The sequence below is a fragment of the Marmota flaviventris genome, chromosome 7 (genome assembly GCF_047511675.1).
Source record: "Marmota flaviventris isolate mMarFla1 chromosome 7, mMarFla1.hap1, whole genome shotgun sequence".
NCBI lineage: Eukaryota > Metazoa > Chordata > Mammalia > Rodentia > Sciuridae > Marmota > Marmota flaviventris.
The window spans coordinates 38,376,846-38,393,838 of record NC_092504.1 but is presented as its reverse complement, the minus strand read 5'-3'; the positions used below and the strand labels follow the sequence as shown (position 1 = coordinate 38,393,838).

General features: G+C 37.5%; 1 protein-coding gene across 1 annotated transcript in view; it reads left to right on the top strand.

Moving 5' to 3' along the window:
• Positions 1-16,993, top strand: part of Corin (corin, serine peptidase) — a 280,126-nt gene that overhangs the window by 241,991 nt on the left and 21,142 nt on the right. The window contains exon 17 of the mRNA XM_027937642.2: positions 14,478-14,594. Coding sequence (XP_027793443.2) covers positions 14,478-14,594 — 117 coding nt within the window. The remainder of the gene's footprint in view (positions 1-14,477; positions 14,595-16,993) is intronic.

The window sequence follows — 16,993 nt, the reverse complement described above, 5'->3', positions numbered from 1 at the left end:
TTGAGTGTAGTTAGAGAAGATGAGAGAATAAGAGCTGAGATCTAACATTAAGAGGATGGGAGGAAGGAAGTGACCAACCAAAGGGCATGAGAAAGAACCATCAGTTAGATAGGAAGGCATGACTTCCTGGAAAGCAGGAGGAGAATGTGCCTGGAGGAAGAGGCAATGGTCAGTTCTGCCGAGTGCCCCTGAGAGGTCAGGTAAAATGAGGACTGAAAACTGACCCTGGGATTCAGCAATGTTCAGGTCACAGACATGAGCAGTTTCAATGGCATGAAAAAGATAAATGAAAGTAAGTGCTGAACTTTTGGAGGGGATTTTCTTCAGAGGGCAGCAAAGAGATGTAGTCAGCGATTAGGGCAGGGTGAGGTGGAATAGGGTTGACAGATGTTTGGTGCCTCCATTTCCCTGGAAACACTCAGTATTCCATGAATTAATTCATAATAAAGCATTAAGTTAAATAAATTATTTTCTGTCAATGTCTCTTTTTTCATTCCATGTTCTCTTTTTAACTAGCTAAGTTTGGAGGATGTCCAACTGGTGAACCCACCATGTACTATTTCATCTGTCTTCAACTCTGAATCCCTTCATGTGGTCCTCCAGGCTCTAAACCAATTTGGCTTTTATCCTAATTCCTTGGGCACGTTTTTCTCTCATCTCTGCCTCTGTGTCCATATGTGCAACATTTTCTCTACTCTCTCTCTAATCTTCCAGGACTTCATCCATGCCCCGGGGTTTCTAAGAAGACTTTCTCTTTTTTCTTGATCTGATTTTTTTCCTAAATTTTCCATTGTACTTAAATATTGATACTATACAATTTTCATCTTATTTCTGTAATTCTCTATGACATTTTTGTTCTTTATCTTATTTCCTAGAATAGGTTATACAAAATACTAACGAACTGTCTTTTTATTGTGTGATAGACTGTTCCAGGGACTTGATCTGTATGGTTTTGATTTATCCATATTGTACTTTAGTAAGATAAATAAAATTGTTATTTCTACTTTATATATGAGGAAACTGTGGCAAAGTGATGTCAAGGAACTCTGCTAGGTCAGAGAAGCAGAAAATAAGAACCAGAATGCAAATTCAAATAAGGACAAGGGGCCTCTTGTAAACTACAAGTAGATCTTCCCAGGCACCAAGTAAGCATGATGAGATTGATATGATCAAACACCTTTTTAAATGAAAATGCCTTTTAGCATTGTTTTACACTGAAGTTTCATGCAAGTCGTAGTATCAATTTATGATCTTATTATAGTAGGATTTCTAAGTAAATGGCAGTTAGAAGGAGGAGACTGGGAAAATTCTTATGCAGGATCACAATCCAAGTGTTTTTCAGTTTTAAAACGTCAGTTATAGTAATGAATAGGTGCTTGGCATATTGTAAGTAGAAATCACCTGGAGCAAAACCATGAAGTGCTAATTTCTTTCACACAGCAGCTTTGGAGCCTTTCTGGCAGATATATTTCTTGTGCACAGGCAATTAATTTCCTAAACATTTCCAAGAGGCTGGTGGTTTAAATGACTGCCTTGATGAGAGAAGAAATCATACATTCCAATGTGTGGGTTTAGTGTTTTCTGGAACATTTTATTTGGGGGTAAAGGAGAAGAAGAATTTTCCTGAAAAAGTGCCTCACAGTACAGGAAATGGAATGTTTTTAAGTGTTTCCATGACACAACTGGATATCAGGCTTTAATCAACAGTACTAAGGTATGCCTGCCAGGTATCTTGAGAGCATTTCCTTATGGTCACTGATAGCAAAAATATGCTGAAGATTTGAATGTTTGTTAGTAAACTGAATCTCAAACTGTGTCAGTAGAGTTAATGGATAATTTGTGAAATTCATTGAAAACTTCTCAGTGGTATAGAGAAATTCACCATTATTAACTAGGATGTAACTAGAAAGGACACTGAATTAATCATATTTCTTTCACTCTCTTAAATCCCAGTTTGTTGTAAAATAAAGTCATCACTAAAAATTTATTTCCATCAGAACTTATAAAAGTAGCTTCCATGTGCTCTCCGTGAGGTGTCTGAGGATATCAGATTCCCTGGGCATCACAATGAACACAGCTTTGGTTGGACATGGATGTGAATGGGTTCTGGGTAAATCAGAATATGACTGACAGTTTGAGTGATCTGCCAGAATTCACCCAACGAGGGGTTGAACTCTTTCTGTTGGAAGTCCTTATGGCAGCACCTTCCTTTGGGACTTCACCAGGAGACTCCTGGTGATGACTTACTTTCCAATCTCCTGTCTTTGTGTTGTCTTTAAAACCTCTGCAATTGGGTACTTGCTTCATTTCCCATTTTATCCATAGAATCCAAATGGCAGTGGCCATTCTTGTATATGACCTTCTTTCTTCTTGGTCTCAGTGATTGGTTGAGGGATGTGGTTCTAATCCAAGCAGAACCAAAGTGCCACACTTCAACGTCACAGTGATTGTTTGGGGCACATTAAGGTTCTTCAACAAGGTGTGTTAAACCTAGGAGGACTTATTTCCTTTTTGGTCACAAAGATAAATGGATGTGAGTTTGTTTCTGAAGACAGCCAATCCCTTGGTTTACAGAAAAGTCACTGGGAGATAATAAAACCACTGTGTTATCTTCCCTCCTTCCTTGCTCCAGAAGGAAGTGAAGATGAGAGATGAAGAGTCCTGAAGATACTTGGTCCCCTGGCATCAGTCTTTCCAAAGGCCAAACACATCCCACTAGTGTTGATTATATATACATATAATATTGTAAATATACAATATATATATGTACCAGAGATTTAACTCAGAGGCACTTAACTACTGAGCCACATCCCCTGTCAATTTTTATATTTTATTTAGAGACAGGGTCTTGCTGAATTGCTTAGGGTCTCACTAAGTTGCTGAGGCTGGCTTTGAACTCGAGATTCTCCTGCCTCAGCCTCCCAAGCCCCTGGAATTACATGCAGGTGCCACCTCACCTGGCAACATTTCTACTTTTTGACATGCATATTCCAGTGCTCTTATGGATATAAAATGTTCATTTTAAAAACCCTAAAGTTTGAGTATTTATCTTATAATGAACCTAGAACAATATGTTGTTTTAAAATTTTTAATCAAATAGGTGTACATATTTTTAGAAAGCATTTTCTATGCTTTTATCATTCGAAGAAGAGGAAGAATGAGGAAATTGTTGGAAGGTTTCTATTAGAAAAATAAATTCTACTCTGGTTTGTAGTCTTCCTGAACAAGTGTAATAAAACTGGCATATTGAAAATGAAACTTGTGATCTCAAACTTTACATGATGAACCAAACTAAGGGAAGATAGATAAGAAGCATTTTCTTTGAAATCAAATCCAAGTTGCTGTCAATAAAATATTGAGTCTCTGTTTCTTAAAAATAATAGAAGCAATTGTTCCAAAATGTCTATTCTGAGTCATCAAAAAGAAAGGGAACTTTTCAAAAATGAAATAGCCAAAAGAAAGGAGAATATATTTATTCAAAAACTATCACTTGATACCATTTGTTCAGTTTACTTGTATGACTGAATTTTATAATCAAGTGATATTTTAATTTAAAATGTTTAAGATTAATTAATATTTTATACTTTAACAAAATGGTTATTATAAATAGTTCTTTTTAAAATTTAATTTTCTAATTTATATTAGAATGATAATATAGATTTATAATTATATTTTATAAATTTGTATTTTACTTCATATTATAATTTTGGAATTTTTACATTGGAAATGAATCAAGTATTTAATTTCATTAATTTGTGATATGAAATGTGAACACCATGACTTAATGTTATAACTCAATGACTGCCTTCTCTTTGCTTTAAATAGTTTTTGTCACATATTTATAGATTTTTTGCCTAGTGTAATTATTAGGCACCACCTCTGAGGCAGACAAATGGATTATAAGAGAAGAAAATTGTGTATTTTCAATTAAGATTACAATAGAGATGTATTTTTAAAACTACAAAACTACTAGAAAAATACGGTCTTTATGCTCTGCTTTAAACATCTCTATTGATGTGAGTTTTGCCACATTAAGTATGAACTAAGCTGTCTAACCAAATGATTCAATAGTAGTGCATATCCTGTCTAAAACCTACTAATTAGCCTTTTATTTATTTATTTTTTGGTCAAAATTTCCAGCTTATTCTTTTACTTGAAAGTAACTCATTAGCCTTCAATATTAATGTATCTATCTAGTCTATAGGAATCAAACAGGGATAATAAAATGGCAAAATTCAAAGACACAACTTTGGAAACGAGATACTAGATGTTTACTGAAAATGTTCTAAATTCTGAAAAGGGTATTTAGAATTACAAATAATTTATCTTGTCCACTGTATAAGGCTTTTGTAATTCAAGACCACTGCCAAGTGCTAAGTTGAATACTGAGGGTTTTCCCAGCAATATACACAAAAGAACAGAACTTGTCCTTCAATTGATGTGTCACATGTCATTGCACTCTTGATGTTGAAGGGAAAGGAGTGCTTGACTTGGGAGATTTCTGGTGATCCACATTTTAAAAGTAAGCCAGCTTAACTAGAACACAAGCATGGGATATCATTAAACACCAGGTGACCTGAGGAGAGTAGAGCAAGAATAATTTTAATTGTCAAGTGATCTAATTGCTTTCCTCGGTCTCAAAATAGTTAATTCCTTTTATAATCTTAGGATGTTTCAGAATTCTGGATAAATTGCATCCTGTCATTTCAGTGAGGGGAAAATTATACATTTTTATGTGTCTCTTGACCACACAGATCCTCAGAAGCAATTTTGAGGCAACCTCATTTTTTTTAAATCAGGTGATTTGATTTTTTTGTGATTGAATGTTTGAGTTCTTTATATAGTCTGAGTTCCTCATTAGAGGTTTGAGTATTTTTTCTTAATAATTTTCAAATACAATACTTGAGCATACATAGAAAAAAATAGCACAAATTTGTAATGAAAAACTGCCTTCCTCCCATTTCAGATGTGTAGAACTAACCACTGTAAATAGCATTTGGGCATCCTTGCCAAACTTTTTCTATAATTCCTGCATATATAACCCTATTTTTTAGAAGTTTTTTTCACATTGTTCTATGTGTCATTGACCTGCTTACTAAAAGATGGACTTATTTTTTTTCTTATTTAATCTTCTCAACAAATCTGTGGCTTTATTCCCCATTTTGGAGATGAAAAAATATTGAAGCAATAACAGAATAAGTAACTTGCCCACGATCACCCAATAAGCAAATGGCAGAGCTGACAATTGTATACCTATGGTCTGGTGCCAGAGTAACACTCCTTACACTATGAACCATGGCCCTCCTGCTATGTTCTTTTGAAACTCCATAGTATTCATTAACCAATCTACTATCAATGCACATGTAGGATCTGAATAGATATTTCTCAAAAGAAAATATAGAAATGACTAACAGTTATAATAAAAGCTACTCAATTTCACTAACCATCAGGGAAATGCAATTAAAATTATAATGAGATATCACATCACACCTGTACCAATGATAATTATCAAAAAGACAAAAAATATATAACAAGGTTGTTGTGTTAGCCAGCTTTGTCATCACTATGGCCAAAATACCTGCCAAGAACAACTTAGAGGAAGGAAAATTATTTTGGCTGATGGTTTTAGAAATTTAGTCCATGGTTAGCCAAGTTCATTGCTCTGGGTCCAAGATGTGTCAGCATATCATGGTAGAAGGGCATGGTGGAGGCACGCTGCTCCATTCATAGCAGCAATTGAAACAGAGATGGAGGAGACAGGGGGACAAGACACAATCCCCAACGGTATGCCCTTAGCACTCTACCTCCTCCAGCCATACCTCACCAGCCGGCCCAGAGTTACCACCCAACACAGTAGTCCTTTTAAATTAGGATGGACTAATAATGTCACAGCCATCATAACCTAATTATTTTGCCTCTGATTGGTTCTGCATTAACACAGGGCTCTTATCCTACCATCAAGTGTTTTCTTTAGAGGGATTTCCTTATCTTTTTAAAGATAACACAGTTTGGGGGAGGTTTTTTGTTTTAACTTTCATTTTTCTATTAATTTATTACAGTATTTTAAGAAATAATTAATAATCAGGGGAAATAATCATTTTTCTTCCAATGCCACTGAATCTAATTCTTTTTCCCTTACTCTTACTCTACACCCCTACTTTGAAAAAAAAATAACTAATTGCTTAAAAAAAAAAAAGGAAAGTCACTAAGCATGTGAATTTGGTGCTAGTGGAACTTCAGTATTTCCATTTTCATCTGGACCTTCTGTGATGCTTGACATTGCTCTAGATTACCTTTGATTTATTTCCCTGAACACTTCCACCAGTCATTCCACATGCACATCACTTTATGCATTGGCATGCACCACTGTCACCTCCAAGTTTCATTAAAGGAGCTCCCTTTCTTTTTGAAAGGAAAAGTAGAGGCTACATGATTTGAATTCACTAGATGTACTGTTCTCTACGGTTGCTACCTTTGATAGTATTAGGTGACTATTTTTTATTTAAATTAAAAATTCAGAAGCTTTTTTTTTTACCTGGGATTTAATCTGGGGGCATTAAACCACTGAGCTACATCCCCAGCTCTTTTTATTTTTTAATTTTGAGACAGAGCACCACTACATTGCTGAGGCTGACCTAAAACTTGTGATCCTACTGCCTCAGTTTCTCAAGCTGCTGGGATTATAGGCATGTGCTACCATGCCAGGTCAGAAGCTTTTCTCTAAATATAAATTGCCTAAGAGAAAAATCTTTTAAGAAGAATAGGGTATTTTATATAAAAACTAAATAGTTCTGATATCTAAGATTTTTAAAATTCTAATACAGTATAACCAGATTTATTTGAGTGATGGAATGACATCCAAAGAAAGTCTTGGTGGAGATTGAATAAGAATACAGGCAGAGTAAAATAATATTGTCTTATATCCATCTTTACTTTCCATAATCCTTAATAAACTTTAGTGCATAAAAATTTGCAATATGTTGAAAAAATGCCACTTACAATTTTGTTCTTCCTAAATAGATAACAAATGGCCATTGTCTTTTATTTATTTTATTTTGTGGTATTGCTATATTGCAGGATTATAATGGATAAGAAAAGAGGAGAAGAATCAAACCAGCTAGAAAAATATTATTTTACTTTTTTAAAAAAATTTTTTTAATTTTTTTATTGTTGGTTGTTCAAAACATTACAAATTTCTTGATATATCATATTTCACACATTGATTCAAGTGGGTTATGAACTCCCATTTTTACCCCATATACAGATTGCAGAATTACATCAGTTACACATCCATTGATTTACATATTGCCATACTAGTGTCTGTTGTGTTCTGCTGTCTTTCCTATCCTCTACTATCGCCCCTCCTCTCCCCTCCCCTCGCCTCCCCTCTTCTCTCTCTACCCCCTCTACTGTCATTCATTTCTCCCCCTTGTATTATTTTTCCCTTTCTCCTCACTTCCTCTTGTATGTACTTTTGTATAACCCTGAGGGTCTCCTTCCATTTTCATTCAATTTCCCTTCTCTCTCCCTTTCCCTCCCACCTCTCATCCCTGTTTAATGTTAATCTTCTTCTCCTGCTCTTCGTCCCTACTCTGTTCTTAGTTACTCTCCTTATATCAAAGAAGACATTTGGCATTTGTTTTTTAGGGATTGGCTAGCTTCACTTAGCATAATCTGCTCTAATGCCATCCATTTCCCTGCAAATTCTATGATTTTGTCATTTTTTAATGCAGAGTAATACTCCATTGTGTATAAATGCCACATTTTTTTTATCCATTCGTCTATTGAAGGGCATCTAGGTTGGTTCCACAGTCTTGGTATTGTGAATTGTGCTGCTATGAACATCGATGTAGCAGTGTCCCTATAGAATGCTCTTTTTAGGTCTTTAGGGAATAGACCAAGAAGGGGAATAGCTGGGTCAAATGGTGGCTCCATTCCCAGCTTTCCAATAAATCTCCATACTGCTTTCCAAATTGGCTGCACCAATTTGCAGTCCCACCAGCAATGTACAAGTGTACCCTTTTCCCCACATCCTCGCCAGCACTTGTTGTTGTTTGACTTCAAAATGGCTGCCAATCTTACTGGAGTGAGATGGTATCTTAGGGTGGTTTTGATTTGCATTTCTCTGACAGCTACAGATGGTGAGCATTTTTTCATGTACTTGTTGATTGACTGTATGTCCTCCTCTGAGAAGTGTCTGTTCAGGTCCTTGGCCCATTAGTTGATTGGGTTGTTTGTTTTCTTATTGTCTAATTTTTTGGGTTCTTTGTATACTCTGGATATTAGGGCTCTATCTGAAGTGTGAGGAGTAAAGATTTGTTCCCAGGGTGTAGGCTCCCTATTTACCTCTCTTATTGTTTCTTTTGCTGAGAAAAAACTTTTTAGTTTGAGTAAGTCCCATTTGTTGATTCTAGTTATTAACTTTTGTGCTATGGGTGTCCTATTGAGGAATTTGGAGCCCGACCCGACCGACTGTAGATCGTAGCCAACTTTTTCTTCTATCAGACGGCGCGTCTCTGATTTGATATCAAGCTCCTTGATCCATTTTGAATTCACTTTTGTGCATGGCGAGAGAAAGGGATTCAGTTTCATTTTGTTGCATATGGATTTCCAGTTTTCCCAGCACCATTCGTTGAAAATGCTATCCTTCCTCCATTGCATGCTTTTAGCCCTTTTATCAAATATAAGATAGTTGTAGTTTTGTGGATTGGTTTCTGTGTCCTCTATTCTGTACCATTGGTCCACCCGCCTGTTTTGGTACCAGTACCATGCTGTTTTTGTTACTATTGCTCTGTAGTATAGTTTGAAGTCTGGTATCGCTATACCGCCTGATTCACACTTCCTGCTTAGCATTGTTTTTGCTATTCTGGGTCGTTTATTTTTCCATATGAATTTCATGATTGCTCTCTCTATTTCTACAAGAAATGCCGTTGGGATTTTGATTGGCATTGCATTAAACCTATAGAGAACTTTTGGTAATATCGCCATTTTGATGATGTTAGTTCTGCCTATCCATGAACAGGGTATATTTTTCCATCTTCTAAGATCTTCTTCTATTTCTCTCTTTAGGGTTCTGTAGTTTTCTTTGTATAAGTCTTTCACCACTTTTTTTAGGTTGATTCCCAAGTATTTTATTTTTTTTGAAGATATTGTGAATGGAGTGGTTGTCCTCATTTCCATTTCAGAGGATTTGTCGCTGATATACAGGAATGCCTTTGATTTATGCGTGTTGATTTTATATCCTGCCACTTTGCTGAATTCATTTATTAGCTCTAATAGTTTCTTTGTAGAGCCTTTTTGGGTCTGCTAGGTATAGAATCATATCATCTGCAAATAGTGATAATTTAAGTTCTTCTTTTCCTATTTTGATGCCTTTAATTTCTTTCGTCTGTCTAATTGCTCTGGCCAGTGTTTCGAGAACTATGTTGAACAGAAGTGGAGAGAGAGGGCATCCCTGTCTTGTTCCAGATTTTAGAGGGAATGCCTTCAATTTTTCTCCATTCAGAATGATGCTAGCCTGAGGCTTAGCATAGATTGCTTTTACAATATTGAGGTAAGTTCCTGTTATCCCTAGTTTTTCTAGAGTTTTGAACATAAAGGGATGCTGTACTTTGTCGAATGCTTTTTCCGCATCTATCGAGATGATCATATGGTTTTTATTTTTAAGTCTATTGATGTGGTGAATAACATTTATTGATTTCCGTATATTGAACCAGCCTTGCATCCCAGGGATGAATCCTACTTGATCATGGTACACAATTTTTTTGATATGTTTTTGTATCCGATTCGCCAGAATTTTATTGAGGATTTTTGCATCTAGGTTCATTAGAGATATTGGTCTGTAGTTTTCTTTCTTTGAAGTGTCTTTGTCTGGTTTAGGTATCAGGGTGATGTTGGCCTTGTAGAATGAATTTGGAAGTTCTCCCTCTTTTTCTATTTCCTGAAGTAGCTTGAAAAGTATTGGTATTAGTTCCTCTTTAAAGGTTTTGTAAAACTCTGCTGTATACCCATCCGGTCCTGGGCTTTTCTTAGTTGGTAGTCTTTTGATGGTTTCTTCTATTTCCTCAATTCATATTGGTCTGTTTAGGTTGTCTATATCCTCCTGACTCAATCTGGGCAGATCATGTGACTTAAGAAATTTATCGATGCCTTCACTATCTTCTAATTTATTGGAGTATAAGGATTCAAAATAATTTCTGATTATCTTCTGTATTTCTGAAGTGTCTGTTGTGATATTGCCTTTTTCATCCCATATGCTAGTAATTTGAGTTCTCTCTCTTCTTCTCTTCGCTAGCATGGCTAAGGGTCTGTCGATTTTGTTTATTTTTTCAAAGAACCAACTTTTAGTTTTGTCAATTTTTTCAATTGTTTCTTTTGTTTCGATTTCATTAATTTCAGCTCTGATTTTAATTATTTCTTGCCTTCTACTTCTTTTGCTGTTGTTTTGCTCTTCTTTTTCTAGGATTTTGAGATGAAGTATGAGATCATTTATATGTTGGTTTTTTTTTTTTTAAGGAATGAACTCCAAGCAATGAATTTTCCTCTTAGAACTGCTTTCAATGTGTCCCATAGATTCCGATATGTTGTGTCTGTGTTTTCATTTATCTCTAAAAATTTTTTAATTTCCTCCTTGATGTCTTCTATAACCCATTGATCATTCAGTAACCTATTGTTCATTCTCCAAGTGATGTATGCTTTTTCCTTCCTTCTTTTATCGTTGATTTTCAGTTCCATTCCATTATGATCAGATAAGATGCATGGTATTATCTCTACTCCTTTATATTGTCTAAGAGTTTCCCTGTGACATAATATATGATCTATTTTTGAGAAGGATCCATGTGCTGCTGAGAAAAAAGTGTAACTGCTTGATGTTGGGTGGTATATTCTATATATGTCAATTAAGTCTAGGTTATTAATTGTGTTATTGAGTTCTATAGTTTCCTTATTCAACTTTTGTTTGGAAGATCTGTCCAGTGGCGAGAGAGGTGTGTTGAAGTCTCCCATGATTATTGTATGGTGGTCTATTAGACTCTGAACTTGAGAAGAGCTTGTTTGATGAACATAGCTGCACCATTGTTTGGGGCATATATATTTATGATTGTTATGTCTTGTTGGTGTATGGTTCCCTTAAGCAGTATGTAGTGTCCCTCTTTATCCCTTTTGATTAACTTTGGCTTGAAATCTATTTTATTTGATATGAGTATGGACACTCCTGCTTGTTTCCGAAGTCCATATGAGTGATATGATTTTTCCCAACCTTTCACCTTCAGCCTATGTATGTCTTTTCCTATCAAATGCGTCTCCTGTAGGCAGCATATTGTTGGGTCTTGTTTTGTGATCCATTCTACTAGCCTGTGTCTCTTAATTGGTAAGTTTAAGCCATTAACATTTAGGGTTATTATTGAGATATGGGCTGTTCTTCCAGCCATATTTGTTTATTTATGTTACTAAACATGGTTTGTTTTCCTCTTTGATTATTTTTCCCCCCTTTACTGTCCTACCTCCCACTGTTGGTTTTCATTGTTATTTTCCATTTCCTCTTCCTGTAATGTTTTGCCGAGGATGTTTTGAAGAGATGGTTTTCTAGCTGCAAATTCTTTTAACTTTTGTTTATCATGGAAGGTTTTAATTTCATCTTCCATCCTGAAGCTTAATTTCGCTGGATACACAATTCTTGGTTGGAACCCATTTTCTTTCAGTGTTTGAAATATGTTATTCCAGTATCTTCTAGCTTTCAGAGTCTGTGTTGAAAGATCAGCTGTTATCCTGATTGGCTTACCCCTAAATGTAATCTGCTTCCTTTCTCTTGTAGCTTTTAAAATTCTCTCCTTATTCTGTATGTTGGGCATCTTCATTATAATGTGTCTAGGTGTGGATCTCTTATGATTTTGCACATTCGGCGTCCTTTAGGCTTCTAGGATTTGGGATTCTGTCTCATTCTTCAAGTCTGGGAAGTTTTCTTGTATTATTTCATTGAATAGATTGCTCATTCCTTTGGTTTGAAACTCTATCCCTTCCTGTATCCCAATGACTCTTAAGTTTGGTCTCTTAATGTTATCCCATATTTCTTGGATGTTCTGCTCATGGTTTCTTAACATTCTTGCTGAGCTGTCTATGTTCTTTTCCAGTTGAAATACTTTGTCTTCATTGTCTGATGTTCTATCTTCTAAGTGTTCTACTCTGCTGGTAGTATTCTCCATTGAGTTTTTAAGTTGGTTTATTGCTTCCTGCATTTCTAGGATTTCTGTTTGTTTGTTTTTTATAACCTCTATCTCCCTGTATAGTTGATCCTTTGCTTCCTGGATTTGTTTGTGTAATTCATTGTCGAAGTGATCTTTCATTGTCTGATTTTGCTGTCTAATGTCTTCCTTGATACTCCAGATCATCTGAAGCATGTATATCCTGAATTCTTTATCTGACATTCCATCTGCTGCAGCTGTTACCTCTTCTAAAGTTGAGTTGACCTGCATTGCTTGTGGTCCTTTCTTTCCTTGTCTTTTCATACTGCTTGCGTTTCTTTCTGCTTGGTGAAACTGTTGTGTTTTTGAAATGTTTTTTTCTCCTATATATTTATATTGCTCTTGTATAGTTTAAAAGTCTCCCTTGCAGGGTCGGGCGGCGGTCTGCCTACCTTGCACACGCAGGCGGCGGCTCTGCTCTCTCCTTACTCCAATTGGGGTGTCGTGACTACCACGCCAGCAGGTCACTGGGCCTGTTCTGGGCGTGGGCGGCGGCTCTGCTCTGCCCCTACTCCAAATGGGGTGACGTGTCTGTCGCACCGGCAGGCCACTGGGCCTGTCCCGCTGTTCGGTCGCAGGTCTGCCCACCTTTCGGGCACGGGTGGTGGCTCTGCTCTGCCCCTACTCCAATTGGGGTGTACCACACCGGCAGGCTCCTGGGCCTGATCCGCCGGTCTGTCGCAGGTCTGCCTACCTTGCAGGCGCGGGCGGCGGCTCTGCCCTGCCCCTCCTACCACGCCCGTGTACCACTGGGTCGCGGGTCTGCCCACCTTGCGGGCGCGGGTGGTGGCTCTGCTCTGCCCCCTCTCCAATTGGGGTCACGCGATCACCACGCTGGCGAGCCGCTGGGCCTGCTCCGGGCGCTGGCGGCGGCCCGGCTCCTCCCCTCTGGCTCGAGGACAAATCGAGAGAGACCCGGGTGTCTGTGCCTCACCCCCCCTACCAGGAGACCAACTGTTTCTGTCGCTGCTGGTATTGATGAAGTTCTCTCCTCCGCTGCTTTCTGATGACATCAGATCTCTGCCATGTTGGTATCCTATGCGAATGGCAGCATTTCGTTCCCCTTGCCGGGCAACCAAAGCAACGGGTGAGTCCTGACCGGCCCTCAGCAGGACCCGGACTGAGAAGCAGTTTCCGCGGGCTCCTTAGCCCTGGGCCAGAGCAATTCCGGGAGCCGGAACTCGGCTGCTCCGTGCTCGGTGTATGCTCTGATAAGAGCAGGCTCCAAGAAGCAGTCCCCGCGGGCTCCCCAGCCCTGGGCCTGGGCAGTTCCGGGAGCCGGAACTCGGCCACCCCGCGCTCGGTGCCCGCTCCGATAAGAGCAGGCTCCAAGAAGCACCCAGGCACTGAGCCCGAGCAATCTGTCCGCAAGCCGCAGGCGAATGGCAGCCTGAAATTACCTGTTCTATGGCTGAATGAGCTGCGGTCAGTCGAAAACAGGGATGGTGACCTCAGCTCTTCAAGATGGTGGCCGCTGGCCTCCTCTGTGGTCTGACCTGTGTGGAGAACCAAAATGGACCGCTTCTTTCCCCCGTCTCGAACCCAGAATTCAGCCCTGAGTACGGTGCTTGCACGGCTGGCAGAAACTGCAGCGCTGTATCCCTGCGCCACTATCTCCTCCTCGTTTCCCAGCGCATGTGCTGCAGACTCTAGCCGCGGGGCGATTTGGTGAATAAGCAGTGTTACCCTCCGTGTGACAAATCTCTCGCGTTTGAGTCCCCGTAGCCGATCCTCGTGCGATGGAAATCCTTCCTCCAGGTTCCAGAGCACCCCACTATTGCTGGAAATTCCTAACAAGATAGCCTTTAGCCATCCTGACTTGTCATACTCCCACACAGTGACGCATCACACGGGGGCAATGCACTCCCCTCGCCGCCATCTTCTCTCCCCATTATTTTACTTTTATTCCTGCTTAGTGACTCTTATTTTTTAGATGTTGAAAGTTTTACCTGTATAATTAGAATTCTAACACCTCATGATGTTCAAATGCATGTCAACAGAGAGAATGATTAAAATATCTGTAATAGTTTGGATTTTTTATTATCTCTGGAATATTTTTCATAACTTCCCTGCTAGCTAATCATGTTCCATACCAAATCTCTCTTAATCCAAATTCTCCTCTTAAAATATTGATTTACAAGTAATGCTTCTTTATGAAAAAGAAGTGCAAATTATCAATAATATATGTTAAAAAATCACTGTACTTTGGATATTTATCTGGAATTTGCTCTATACCAGAGAACCATCTGTGACTGAACTGATACAAGAACAGGAACAAGACCAGCAGTGGCTGATGGTGCAGTCCAACTGGACAAGCCTCAATGGAACCACTTTGCATGAACTGATGGTCCACAGGTGAGAGGTCTTTCATAAGAGGTATGTGTGGTCAGATTATGGAGTAATAGTTTATCATCAGGGCCTCTTTCCATTTTTAATTTCAGATAATCCAAATTTGTCACATCAATAAAGAGTCTTCATAGAATGGCTATTAGCCTTTACATTTCAACATCATTTGATTTTATTTCTTCTTTCTAGACATAGATTTATTTTTATTTGGGGCTAATTACATCTTTCTTTAATCAGAATGATAGAAACTATCATTGTGAAAATAAGGAACTTGAGTTCTAAACCTACAGTTGTTTTAATATCCTATTGAAAATAAACTGTCATGTCTGAATTCCCTACTAATGCCACATGAAATTAATCAGCAGAGAAAATCGAAGTAATAGCTAAAAACCTGGAGAGTCTGAGAAAAGAATAGACATAAAATGAAGTTTTAATCATGGAGCCTTGAAAATGCACTTAAGTCTCTCTCTCATACCAGAAATAATGACATCTTATAAAGAGCTATCTCCCTTGTCTATGGGTGGGATGTAGAGGAAGATAAATTGAGGAAATTTTCTCTTACATTATAGGTATTCATCTAGGTAGTCTTACATACATTTCTCATTTAATCCTCACACGAGATTTATCAGCTAGTGATAATTTTCCAATTTTCACAAATGAGGAAACTGGGATTTAGAATGTTCACATAACTTGTGAAAGCTCACAGCCCACAGATAGTGATAGTTTCTGAATTTAAATTGTTTTTCTGACTCCAAAGCTTATAATAAGTGCTAGGGAAATCACTTCTCTTAAAATTTCAGAAAAGAAAACAAAAGCCTATTTCCCCTTAGCATAACCTAAGATTTTCTACACAAACCAAATTCTGTAACCCATATGTCTGAATATTTGTCAAATGAAGCATTTTCTCCCAAACAATTACCTGAATCTTTCAAGAGAGTGGTATTTCTGTAGACTCAGAATGCCAGAAAAGGCCTTTTAGGTCAAATAAATGAATAAATAAATAACTTGTACTAAATTGGGAGTTTGTGGACATAATTCTAGTTCTGGCTTACTAAATGTGGTATCTTATATAACCACAGTTGCTGTAAGGAGTTAAGATGGAGATTCTTTGATAACTTTTCCTATATCTAAAAGCTATAAATTTTTAATCTAAAAAATAACAGCTAATTATTGAGTATCTCTTCTACACTGGGTTCAGTTCTAGGCTTTAAGGGGATGTTGAAGTAAATGACAGAATATAAGACTCTGATCTCAAGGAACATGTGTAATTTGGGTGGATGGAGTAATTGTAAGTTGGTGTACATAAATAATTTCAGATATTAGGGAGTACTACAAGTTAAGGATATAAAGGTAGAGAACAAGGAGAGAGAATTTTAGATTGTTGGAAGGTGGAAAACAAATGAGTGTTTCCTATATTATATAATTATCAATAATTACATGTTCCCCCCCACGTAAATTTAGCAAAACATGAAAAATACAGGAAATCTGTGAAGGTGAATGTGGAAATGACAAAATAAGAATGAATCTTTGTTTAATGTGGGAATCCAAGATTCCTAGCATATCACAGTTTGGGGGAGTCTTAAAGTATCTATATTTTCTTTTTAATTTACATTGTGAATAAATGTTTCATGGTGGGAAGAGAACTTGGTGATAAAAATTTTACCTACCCGAGACTGAATTCTTCTGTGCACCACATTAAGAGATTCTGAAACACAGTCCATGTTTTTGCCTTTAAAGTTTAAATGGGATTTTTAGAAAGTTCTTCTCCCTTCCTGAACTCACATATCCTATCAGTTCTACTCACTGGTTCTGATCATGCCATGTGGAGTTATACGGAATAAATCTCCTTTTCTCATGGCAATTCTTCATGTATCCAAAATTTAATAATAAACGAATCCCCCCAAATCAAAGGTTGAATATTTTCACTGGTATGTAGAAGGTAAACAATGATAAAGGGGGCAGGGAGGGGAAGAATATAAATTCAATAGATTAGACAAAGGGGAATGAAGGGAAGGGAGGAGGGATAGAAATAGGAAAGACAGTAGAATGAATGTAACGTAATTTTCCTATGTATATATGTCTGAAAATACCTAAGTGAATCTCACCATTGTGTACATCCACAAGAATCAGAATAAGATATATTCCATGCTTGTATAATTTTATCAAAATGGATTCTACTGTCATGTATAACTAAAAAGAACTTACAAAATATTTAACTTAGACAATTTTAAGATTTTTTCCAGTCTAAATATTCTGTTCCTTTACCTGTTCTTTAAGTTTTGAAGTAATATTTCATTTCTCTCAGACTCTCAACTTTTGGGGAGAACATATCCTCTCCATAACTATAAACATCTGACTTGCCCCTCCCTCTACACAGATTTTGGGCAATCAGTCTTATTCTCCCTGCA